The following is a 12770-nucleotide window of genomic DNA, read 5'->3' as shown; positions in this document are numbered from 1 at the left end:
CTGAGGAAAACATGTCATTGAGTCCAGCCGGCCTGTTGTGAGGAAATGTGGTCACATGGCCCATCGCTGCCAAAAGGAGAGCCCTGAGAAAAGGTGACAAAGACAGTGATTTCCTGTCAGCGAAGAGTACGACAGGGCTGTCTAGAAGTGATGCAAATGAGGGGAACTTTCCCCACGGCTTGTTTGATCCACTCTAGGCCAGAGCTGCCTGCCAAGGAGAGGGAGAAGCAAGAATACAGCAGAGGCTGCCCCAAGAGCCAACGCACCTTCCGGACAGTAGCTTGCCCGTCAGAGACAAAAACTGTTGGCGGGGCTTCCCTTCCTTGCCCCTCTGCACACACAGCCAACTATTACTGGGTGTACTATTCTCTTAACAGCACACCCTCCCCCCCCTCCGATTTTTTAAGTGATTCAAATAGAAATTATAAGCTCCAGCATGAACAATGGCTCATATATTGTTCAGAAGCCATATCCATATACTTTTTCTTGCCCTAAACATTTTCAAGGTAAGTTTTACCCTCTCTTTCAAAAAAAAAAAAAAAAAAGAAAAGAAAAAAACATATATTCAAATATTCATAGCAAACACTGATTCATCAAAGCTCAGATTAATATGACGGCTAATCTAAGGACTTTTTGAACTTTAATAAAAATGGAACAACAAATTTATTTCTAGATAGCAGTGAAGACAGCCTAGGTTTTTCCATTCTGATCCTTCAAAAATGACTAGATAATGTTATTTGAAATACAATGATTTTAAGCATATTCTTCTTATCTTAATGGAGTTTTAATCTAACATACAATTAGGCTCTACAATTAATCTACTGGGAAAGAGGTAAAAAACTATCATTAGGTTCTTGTGCCTGATATATCTGTAGTATTTTTACCTTGACTGGTTCCATAGCTAGTATTTTGTTTCATTTTGAACAATTAAGGTAGGAAATTTTGGTACTGAAACATAAGGCCTAATTAACAGAATTTAATTGTTTGATGCATACTACTTCTACTCTAGATATCAACATGTGAAATTATTTTTTTAAGTTAGTGGATTTCCTTCTATTTCAAGCCTAGCTACTGTAACCTGGACTATGAGCTAGCCTAGCTTTACACTTTTAGGAGTGCAAGTTCAATCATAAAGGTATCAAGCCACATCTGAAACTACTTAGAAACTGTCCCAAACAAAATGCAAGGAACTATTATAGAGGGTTGAAATTTGCAAATTTATAAAATATAGGGATAGCACGATTAATCTGTTTTCTATGATTGGTTCATAACTGTGACAACATTATTTTGGCATCAATAGTTATAAAATAACAAGTCGACCAGATCACATTTTTCTTCTCTTACACTACATTTCTTATTCCCCAGAATTTCTAATCCTATTCCATGCATATGTTTCTTTTAAAAGTCATAATGCTTGTCTTTAAATTCACACCCAAATTCTCCAAAGTACCATTTTCTCCTTTAAAACTTATCCCTTTCTCTTGTTTATTTTTTCTGAAACAATTCTTTCATTGTTTACTTTCTTTTTATTTGTTTGTGTTTTAGTGTTTTCTTATCTTTTCATTCATCTACCTATCCATGATTTTCACTTACTCCTTTACCCTTTTTTTGTTTGGTTCCCTTTAGATGAACTAATTTCAACAGCTTCCATTCTCTCTGATGCTTATAATTCTCTCTCACTTTCCTAATATCCTCCTGTTTCCCAATATGTAATACTGGGATCCTCTCTTATTATCCCTGCTGGCCAAGCTATCATCAAGAGGAGCCACCCTTGGGTGAGAGCCGTGCTCCAAGTCTTTAAACGTACCTGGCAACACAGTCAGAGAAAAATAATTATTCATTTGTTAGAAACATTATATTTAAAATTTACTTGTACTAAAGCAAGCTCTTTCTCAAAATAAAAGAAAGAAAGAAAGAAATACTGTGGTTAGACATTTCTTTACCATACCATCCTAACCCCTTATTAAAAAATCCTAAAAGAAAATGGTTTTGTATCTAAGTATCAAAATCAACTCAATTTCTTCAGAGGCGTGTGACTTTTCCTTGTGGAAAATGAAAATTTTGCAATTAAGCACATTTCCCTCTTTGTTTTCACTACTGGAAAAGCCAAATGTTGAGGTTATCTTTAGTATCTACGTAGAACCTTACAGTGTATGTGCCTACATATTAACTCTTCTCACAGAAACAGACTCTAACCTCTGTGTATTTTCCTCAGTTTTAATTTATATTTACACTTTAAAGTATTTGTATTATTTTCCTGTGAATTCTCATAAACAACCTCAAATTCACAGCAGTGTAAATATGTAAGTAATCTACAGAGAGCACTGTATTATGCGAAATGAGTAGTTCTTTTCCTTTTATACACAAGAAATATTTGTATAATACTGATATCAATGAAGAAAGATAAAGGATATGTGCATTTTCCCCTGAAAACAGAATTATATGAATAACTAACTCTCAAAATTAAATATAAAATCCTCAGTGTAAGTTCCTTGAAAGTATACAGGTATTATTAGTTAAGGTGGCTACTAATTTTAAACTATTTTTAAGCTAAAGTGTTCTTTTTAACCCCTTAAAAATCCTATAATCCTATATTTCATTCATGAGGAAGAGCTAAACCATTCACTCAAGAAACAAATCCATAAATATGCTATGTCAGTGAGCTTCATACTGTCTGAAAACAGATCTTGTTCATTTAGAACAATAACCAGCAGACTGCAACTTCTAAATTTGGCCCTTGAAATTAATTCTTGGACTCTGGAACCCCACACCCACCCAGATGGCTAGGGGCATTGTCCTCTATGCTGGTAGGTGACAGAGATGGGCAGTCCTTTGTGGCAGGTGAGGAGCCCTGACAGGGCAGCCTTCCCAGCACGCCAGAGTCTGCGTGTTGGCCAGGAGGGCAGCGTGGCAGCAGCAGCCTAAGGAAATGCTTCCAGGCCCCTCCGCCTATGACATGTACAGAACCGGGAGGAAGTGTCTTGAGCTTCCCTGAGCCCAAGAATAATGCCACCTTTGATCTGTAGAAATGAAAAAAAAAACCCACACGGAGCTTTTCTTTTGCAAGTGGGTTTTAAATATTGCTCCATTAATAGTTAATGCACATAAAGACCAGTAGAGTGACAGCTCCCTGTGATTATGAATTCTGGCTTCGTAACTCTAGTACAAATAGGAGCTGAACTTTCAAAATCACGGTGGTTACTTTTGACAAATTAAATTGTCCTACTTAAAAAGGTAGGAGGAATGAAGAGAAGGAAAGCGAGGGAGCAGGAGCAAATTCTCCTTGGAGATGATTTTCATATCAAGGAAGGAAAAAAAAAGGAGAAAAAAACTACACTTGTGTTTCCCAGGCTGACGATACTGCCACTGTTTATTAAAAATAGGCCCAGAAGGTCCCAATTCAGAGGTTGGACAAGATAGAAAAGGGGAAGGAAAGATACTGGGAGTATGGCTCACTGTCTCTGAAAAGGAAAGTATATTTAAGAGTGACTAGTTTTTAATAAGAACCAGGTTGCTCTTAGGACCCTGCAGTTTAAAATTAATTAGAAAGAAAATGGTCTTAAATTTCTCACAATCTGAAACTAACAAAAATGGTTTAAACAAAAAGTCCACTTTAGAGCCCATTGTGATGTTAAGGTTCTAAATTATGTCAGGTTGTATGAATGTGATCTTTGCTGGTTACATCTAATTCTTTTCCTGCAAGAATTCCTTGGGTAGTTTGCTTGTTTGGGGTAACCAAGATGTCAGTGCAGGTGCCCCACTCAGGAGGTCTGCTGAATGAATAGTCAGGGTATTTATTTGCAGTTTCATGTCTAGGAGTTAAGGTCAGATGGCTTTCCAGCAGAGACCACAATATAAAACAAGCAGGTCAAGCCAGAAAGTTAGTACCTAAAGTTAAGAAGGTAGTGCCTAAAAATCTTCACTTTCACTGAGCACCATCTTATGATATTTTCTCAAACCCAACATTTCTAAATGTGGACTTTGGGGATCAACCTGGATGATACAATGCATAAATTGTGTTTGGGCATGACTATCTTTGCCAGGTAAGGAGCTGAGGGATGAAAGATAGAAAGCCCCTTAGAGAGAGGAAAACAAAGGTTTCAAATTCTATGATAAAAGGAATAATGATTCTGCCTAATCTTAGTTCCTGGATTCTACCAACACTCAGCTGAAGGTCTCCCTCATTCTTTGCCATAATATAATATCAGGAGTCATAAACTTCATTCCCATCCTTAATTTATTAACTCAATACTGTTAGCTCAGTAACTGTATAAGGTGTTTTACTTAACAACATAGAGAGTACAAGTGCAAGGCATTGTTCTTGGTGTTACACCATTGTTTTAGGAAATGAAGATGATGTAGATAGGTCTGAGATGGATTGGAAACGCTGTGAAACGGGTTGGGTGGCCTGTTGAGTTGCCACAATGATGGGGAAATAGAGTAAATGTCTAGTAGCAAAAGAGATAATCTCACAAACTAACAAAAACTTGTTTTGTCCCAAATGCCAATGGTTTCCTTGATGAGAAATAATAATAAAAGACTGGCATCTTTCAGGGCCAACAAATCCAAAGATTAAAATGACTAAGGTAGTCTCAACAGTACTGAAAGCCTCGAAAGTCTCGAAAGCCCTGGGGACCAATTGAAAGCTTTGCGCTTTCAGGAGTCTCTCTGAGCAACAGGCTCCATCTCCCTCCCCTGAGGCTTCAGTTCAGTTGATTCCTGAAAAAGCAGACAGAACAGAGGGATGGGACATTGAAATGGGAATTCTTGGCAAAGACCTGAAATTAATTCTCCTTCATCAGTTTTTCTAATGCAGAAGCCACCCCAAGTTCTAAATTAGTCCTTAGTCAATATCCTCAGGATTGCTTTGCAAGTTTCCAAACCTTTGGAATCTATACAGAGAAACTCCACAAACCTGTATCATTTGCCCTTGGTTTCCAATTCAACCTTTAATATTGCTTATAAGCCAAATGCAAAGTTAGTGCTAGCCTCATAAACTTAGATACATTGAACACCTACAATGCAAAAAAAAAAAAAATTATGACAAGATATAAGTCACAAATAAAGAACCCCAGTAGGAAAACGTTTGGAAAAATACTACAACCCAGAAGTGCTGAGTGGGTGGAACAATGGCCTTCAATATGCCAAAATGAGAATTCTCAGGCAGAACACTTAGAAGGAAGCCACAAGAAAAAGAAGACTGCACTTTTTGTTCAGTGATTTCCTATTAATTGTGATGTAAATTATATGGATGTGATTTTGACAAAGAATAGCACTGTTTCTGAAATAAATAGTGGTTTATGTGCAAAATACAAAATGCATCAGGAAGAAAAAAAATGTTATTTGGCAGCATGAGTGTAATAAAATATGAGATAACAGCTTACGATTAGGTAACTTTTATATTATCTTTTCCTGTTTGACTCGATTTTTAATCTTAAGCCTTAGGAATAAAACATTTTTGCATCACAAATTAACATAGATTTATAGGCATTTTTCATATGTAATTCTTGACATAAAATATAAAATCATCTAGCTTTGGCTACTAGGTCAAGATTGTTAACTTAATAATATGTTATGCCAGAAGATATATTGGGTAGTTTTGTTGTTAATGTGGACAGCTATCCATGCAGGAAATAGCTGATAGTCTACAAACTCTATTAATGTTGGACAGAATTCTTCAGGGAGTAGAATATTATCATTTGCTCAGTCCCTGAGAAGCTATATCTTCTCTTAACCAAGATGATTCCCAGGGGACGTTAATTAAAGTGGGCCAGACCCTCAAAAAATACAAATAAATATTTATCTTTAGAAGAGGGAAAAGTTAAAATAATATATTAAATAAAGGTAATTTCAAATGATAAACATTGAAGAAGAAAGAAGACAACTTTTATTTGACCTTGAATGTACTTCTTATTCTATAAGAAATTTTAAAAAGCTAGAGGGTAGTTGTGTCTTGTCATTATACTGTTGCTGATTCTGTGGTTAGTTATTAATTTTATTTTTTATGATTCACAATCTGCTCTTTGAAATATGCCATATGCTCAAAGCAATTCAAGGATGACAACTGTCAGAATTACTCCAATAAAAATTGCCTAAATGAGGAAGATTTACTACAGTCTGATATTTCCGTGGAAAGTCCCTCTACCTCCCCAACAGCTTTTCAGACACCGTGAATCTTGCAACCATTTCTTCAGTCAAAATCACAGGGTTGTTTTGTAAGAACGACTAAGACCATTTAAGTGAAATTGGTAAAACACACTAGGCTAAGGGTGAATTAGCAGACATGGAAAACAATATAGATAGTTATTAGATGGATTGCCGCAATCAATATGTGAGTTCCAAGCCAGTTTTCTTAAATCACACGCAAATGTATTGACTTAATATGACAACGTCTGCTCTATGTATCACTAACAAACATTAAATTGGACATGCCCTGTACCCTGAAAGCAGCAAGCCAAAGTAAAGGCACATTTTTTTCCCCCTGGGAAGATCTGAGGGGTGGATAGAATCTACCTGAGTGCTCCAATCAAAACACATTTTGTTAAATGTGAGCAGTCCATTTACCCTTCATTTTGTTTCAGTCTATTTATTAATGCAGTTTCATTTATTGTTATTCATCCTGAAGATAAATCTTTGCCCTTCTATAGAATTACACGAAATAGAATGTGATAAAGGGAACTTTCCTGCAATTATGATGTCGGTGCAGCCTGTCAGCACACAAGGGATGGAAATGAGTTTGGGGACAGGGAAGAGAATTCTAATAGACACCATGATACATACAATGAACGCAAAGATATCCTGAGAGAGAGAGTCTTGTCAGGCTAATCAGATCTTCCCCAGCAAGGTAAAAGCAAGAAGAGAGCGCTAACCTTGTAAAGGTGCTGCTGCTGCTCCTCTGACATCATCAGGTCGTGGCTGTCCATCACGAGGGACTCCATGTCAATCAGCCAATCCCAGAGCTCCTGATATTCTGAATCAAAGTCCAGAAGCCTGAAGATAAGACACAACATGTATTATGCATAAATACAGAGTAGTTGTTAAAATCTTGTATTAGAATAATATATTCTTGAAAATCCATGATGTTCCTGGGTGATACCTATAAAAAGAGCAGGAAAGAATTCTCTCTGTGGTTACACAGTGGGTAAAAGAGGAACTCAAGCTTGTGACATAGCCACTTCTTAGATTTTGAAACATGTAATTTCGATGTTCATACCTGAGACATATTATCATGGCGATTTCCATTTGCTCACCCTTCCTGAAGATGTACAGCACTTGACCGAAATGACTACTACCTTGAAAAAGAGCACCAGCATATTTAACAGGCTCAGGAATGTTGGGTCAGTGCCATTTGAAGGTTACATGGTCCAGAATTTTGGTTAAGAGCAGTACCCTCAAAATTCAAACCCCTTTCTCATCTACTAGATTTTCCATGGATACTACATCCCAATAGATTTATGATTAAGAACACTAATTTAATGAATTTCTCTATAATAATCATAATTCACTATCATATCCAAAATATAATGTTCACTGGGAAGTGGCTCAATCATTTATCTGTCCCTCTGCTGTCTATCTGCCCATCTCTGCAAACATATATCCTACATTTAGTGTCATGGATGAGTAGCCAGCATTTCAGCTTAACACTCAGAGTTAGGCTTGAGTGACTCTGGTAAGCCAGTGAGAACCAGGGGCAGATCCAGTATTAGACAGGTGTTCCCCACAGACATGTAGGAAACAAAGGTAAGGACAGGAAGTCAAAACAATGAATCTTTGAATAGGCAGCAATCATTAAAATTCAAAGGAGAATCACTATGGTTTTCAACAAAATAAATCATTAGAATAAGGAGCTTAAAAGGATTAATGTGATTCTCTATTGAAAGCCCGGTGAATAAGTAAAGCCCAGATTCTTCTAAAACACTGTGATCAGAAAATGAAAGTGCAGATGAAAAACTATCACTTTGTCTTTCCCCAAAAAAATCATCCCCCTGAAAGAAATCCTAGAGTCTTGTCAAACTGTAACTGAACAAAACCTTATCTGGGCTTCTGGTCAAGATGGTGGTGTAGGTAAATGTGGTACTCACATCCTCCCATGGCCACATCAAAATTACAACTAAACTACAGGACAACCATCATTCAGAACTGCCTGAAATCCTCCTGAACAGAAGTCCTATAACTAAAGATATAAAGAAGAAGCCACATTGAAACTGGGATGAGGGGCAGAGGCGTGGAATAGACTGGTCCCACACCCACATGTGGTGGATAAAAATTGGGAAGGATGTCTCAGCTGCAGAGGTCCCTGCTGAGGAGCCAGGGGTGTCAGCCTCAGATCAGGCCCTCCAGCTCAAGGTTCTAGTGCCAGGAAGAGAGGTCCTCATAACTTCTGGCTGTAAAAACCAGTGGCGATTATGGCTGGGTGAAACAGAGGCTGCTGGAATCCCAGGAGTGCCTCTTTAAGGGCCTGTGCACAGACGTACTCAAACTCATTTTTGTGAGATTCAGCTCTGGGGCAGCAGCTCAAAAAGCACCAGAAACATATGGGGAAGGATTGAATTTTTAGGCACCAGGGCAAGCTTTCTTCCAGATAGAAGTGCGCACAGAGGCCATGGTTCCTCTTCAGAGCTCTTCCTCCACAGAGCCAGCAGGCGGTGCCATATCTGAGTCCCCATCCACCTGGCTCACACTGTTTTGCCCTACCCTGGTGATTCCTTGAGACTCGAACCCACCAACTTGTGGGCCCACCTAAACTGTTTCCAGCGGCTTTTCCATATTAATGGCCTGCCGTGGCTCATGCCTCAGACTTTCCTAAAATCTCTCAAACAAGCAGCATCTGGCCTCTATGTGCCCCATACCTCTCTCTAAGAGGTCCCCGGCCAGGAACTAGTGTCAGCTGGCCTTGCTTCACAGTTTGGCTTCTTCTGGGCATCTCCAAGCCCAGCACAAGTAGCAACCATTTGCAGATCATTTTGTACCTCATGCCTGGTGGCCTAGGGTAGTACACAGGTAGCTGCTGACCTTTGCCTGTAACTCCCCTAGGCCCCAGAGCTAATGCACCCACTGAACAGCTTCAGACCATGTTGAAGCATCATGCAACCACTTCCACAAATGACACACTCAAGGGCACCAGAGCCCCACTGAAGTAAATCCTGCTCCATGGGGTCAGCCTCTGCACAGCTGATCTTTCATGGAGGTGCAGCCAGCCCTTGCTGCCATTTGGCCTGGGGAAAAAGCCCTTCCATTGACATGCCAACAGCAATAGAGGCTCAACAACAAAAGGAAGGTATATAGAGCCCCCAAGAGGCTGTGCTTTGATTTTCCAGCTTGGGCGGGAGAGTGGGGGAGGGGGGCTGTGCCATTGGGCCCTACAGGACACCTAATACATAAGGCCATTCTACCAAGCCTGGGAGACATAGCAGATCCACCTAATATATAGGAACAGACCCAGGCAGGCCACCAAAATAAGAAGACAAAAAAACATGTCCCAAATGAAAGAAGAGAACAAAACTCTAGAAAAAGAACTAAACAAAATAGAGACAAGCAATCTACTAAATACAGAGTTTAAAACACTGGTTGTAAGGATGCTCAGTGAACTTAGGGGAAGGGTAATGAACTTAGTGAGAACTTGAACAAAGAAATAGGAAACATAAAAATGGACTGAGGAAACATAAAAAAGAATCAGTCAGATAAGAATAATGTATTACAGGAAATCAACAGTAGAATACATAAAGCAGTGGATCAAATCAGGGATTTGGATGATAAGGAAGCAGAAAACACCTGATCAGAATAGCAAATAGAAAAAAGAATTTTTAAAAAATGAGGAAAAATAAAAAACCTCTAGGACAGCTTCAAGTGTACCAACATTCTCATCATGGGGATGTCTGGAGGAGAAGAGAGAGAAAAAGGAATTTAAAACTTATTTGAATAAATAATGACAGAAAACTTTCTTAACCTCTGAAAGAAGTAGACATACAAGTCCAGGAAGCACAAAGACTCCAAACAAGAGGAACCCAAAGAGGCCCACACCCAAGACACATCATAATCAAAATGCCAAAGGTTAAAAACCAAGAGAATCTTAAAAGCAGCAAGAAAAAAGCAGTTAGTTACCTATAAGGGAACTTCCATAAGACCGCCAGTTGATTTCTCAACAGAAATTTTGCAGGCCAGAGGGATTGGCAAGAAATATTCAAAGTGATGAAAAACAAGAACCCTACAACCAAGATTACTTTACCCAGCAAACATATTATTTAGAATTAAAGGACATATAAAGAGCTCCCCAGACCAAAAAAAAAGTGCTAAAGGTTTTCATCATCACCAAACTGGGTATTACATGAAATGTTAAAATGTCTTCTTTTTGAGGAAGAAAACAGATAAAAAATATGAATGATAAAAGGCAATAAATATATATCTATGAACAACTGAATCTAAAAAACAAAATAAATGAACAAAACAGAAATAGACTCATAGATACAGAAAAAAATTTGATGGTTGCCAGATGGGAGGAAGCATTTGGGGACTAGGTGAAAAAGGTGAAGGGATTAAGAAGAACAAATTGGCAGTTACAGAATAATCATGGGGATGTAAAATACAGGATAGGAAATATAATCAATAATATTATAATACTACTAGAGGCCCGGTGCACAAAAATTTGTGCACTCGGGGGGAGGGAGGGTTCCTCAGCCCAGCCTGTGCCCTCTCGCAGTCTGGGACCCCTCGGGAGATAACGACCTGCTGGCTTAGGCCTGCTCCCGGGTGGCAGAGGGCAGGCCCAATCCCTAGGTGCAGCCCCTGGTCGGGCTCAGAGCAGGGCTGATTGGGGAGTTGGGGAGCCGCCCCCTGTCATGCACAGAGCAGGGCAGATTGGGAGGTTGCAATGCCACCCTCAGTCATGCTCAGGGTAGCCGATTGGGGGGTTGGGGCACCGCCCCCTGTCACACTCAAGGCAGGGTCAATGGGGAGGTTGCGGCGCCACTCCCTGTCACGCACAGAGCAGGGCTCATCAGGGGGTTGGGGAGCCCCTCCCCCCCCGCCCCCCCGTCACGCACAGAGCAGGGAAGATCAGGGGGTTGGGGCACTGCACCCTGTCACACTCAGGGCAGGGCCGATGGGGAGTTTATGGCTCTACCCCATCACACACAGAGCAGGGCTCGTGGAGGGGGATGGGGGTGCCGCCCTCTATCACCCACAGAGCAGGGCCGATCAGGGGGTTGGGGCGTCGCCACTGTCACACTCAGGGCAGGGCCAATGGGGAGGTTATGGCTCTACCCCGTCACACACAGAGCAGGGCCTGTGGGTGTAGGGGGGGGGGAGTTGGGGTGCTGCACCCTGTCACACACAGAGCAGGGCCAATCAGGGGGTTGGGGCGCTGCAGCCTGTCACACACAGAGCCGCAGGGCGATCAGGAGGTTGGGGAGCTCCCCCCTATCAGGCACAGAGCAGGACTGATCAGGGGGTTGGGGCGCCTTCCCCTATCACGAACAGAGCAGGGCAGATAGGAGGTTGTGGCCCCGCCCCCTGTCACACACAGAGCCGCAGGGCGATCAGGGGGTTTGGACGCTGCCCCCTGTCACGCTGATCCTGGTGCCAGGAGGCCTTCTGGCTCCGCTGATCCCGGTGCTGGGAGGCATATTACCCTTTTACTATATAGAATAGAGGCCTGGTGCACAGGTGGGGGCCAGCTGGTTTGCCCTGAAGGGTGTCCTGGATCAGGGTGGGGGTCCCCACTGGGGTGCCTGGCCAGCCTGGATGAGGGGATGATGGTTGTTTGCAGCTGGTCACACACCCTTCAGGGTGGGGGTCTCCACTGAGGTGCCTGGCCAGTCTGGGTGAGGAGCTGAGGGCTGTTTTCAGGCTGGCGGGTGACTGAAGCTCCCAACCGCTCCTTTTTTTCTTTCTTTTCTTTTTTATTCTGGGCCAGCTTTAGCCCTGAGGCTTGGCTCCAGCTCTTAGGCCTCCGCTGCTGAAAGCAGGTATCTTGTTTATTTGGGTTCTATAATCGAAACAGTGTTTCAACTCCAGCTCTGAGATCCCAGCTGGCTGAAAGCAGGTTTCTGGGCTTTTGTTTAGCTTCTATATTTGTAACAATGTTTCAAACTGCAAGCTCAGAGGCTGGCAGCGGCAGGCAGGGAACGTTGGAGTCCTCCCTCACTGAAGCAAGGAAGCCTCATGTTTGTTTCAAGCTGCCTGGCTGCTGGCCGCCATCTTGGCTGGCAGTTAATTTGCATATCGCCCTGATTAGCCAATGGGAAGGGTAGCAGACGTACGGCTAATTACCATGTTTCTCTTTTATTAGATAGGATGTATGGTGTCAGGTGGGTATGAGAGTTATCTTGATGATCACTTAGTAAGTTATTGAATGTCTCATCACTGGGTTGAACACCTAAACAAATATGCTCTGATATGTCACCTTCAATTAAAAAATAGAAGAAAATAATAATAAAATAATTAATTGAAAAGAAAAAAACACACCTATCTTTACTAGTGAAGTAGCAGCTTCAGGTATCAATCTGCATTTATCTAGTGAGTATCTTATTACTACCTTGTTCCTGTCTCTATATATTAAATGACTCCTTTCCAAGAAAATACACATCCACTTTTCATAACTTACAACTTAATCTTAAGACGTCTGTCAAAAATTAAAGTGTGTTTGGTGATGGAGGAGTAGACTTAGAGTTGCCTATTTTGTTTTAATTACTTTACCATAATTATATAGATCCTTGATTAGTACTGTAAGTACCCAAGGGCAGGAATCACCTATTATTAGCTAACACGCAGAA

At 41.0% G+C, this 12770-nt stretch overlaps 1 protein-coding gene across 1 annotated transcript in view; it reads right to left on the bottom strand.

The window, feature by feature from the left end:
* Positions 1-12770, bottom strand: part of AKAP6 (A-kinase anchoring protein 6) — a 509747-nt gene that overhangs the window by 112155 nt on the left and 384822 nt on the right. The window contains exon 10 of the mRNA XM_081089857.1: positions 6870-6990. Coding sequence (XP_080945983.1) covers positions 6870-6990 — 121 coding nt within the window. The remainder of the gene's footprint in view (positions 1-6869; positions 6991-12770) is intronic.

The sequence above is a fragment of the Myotis nattereri genome (assembly GCF_964212035.1).
Source record: "Myotis nattereri genome assembly, chromosome: 1".
Taxonomy (NCBI): domain Eukaryota; kingdom Metazoa; phylum Chordata; class Mammalia; order Chiroptera; family Vespertilionidae; genus Myotis; species Myotis nattereri.
This window is presented reverse-complemented; position numbering and strand designations above follow the sequence as displayed.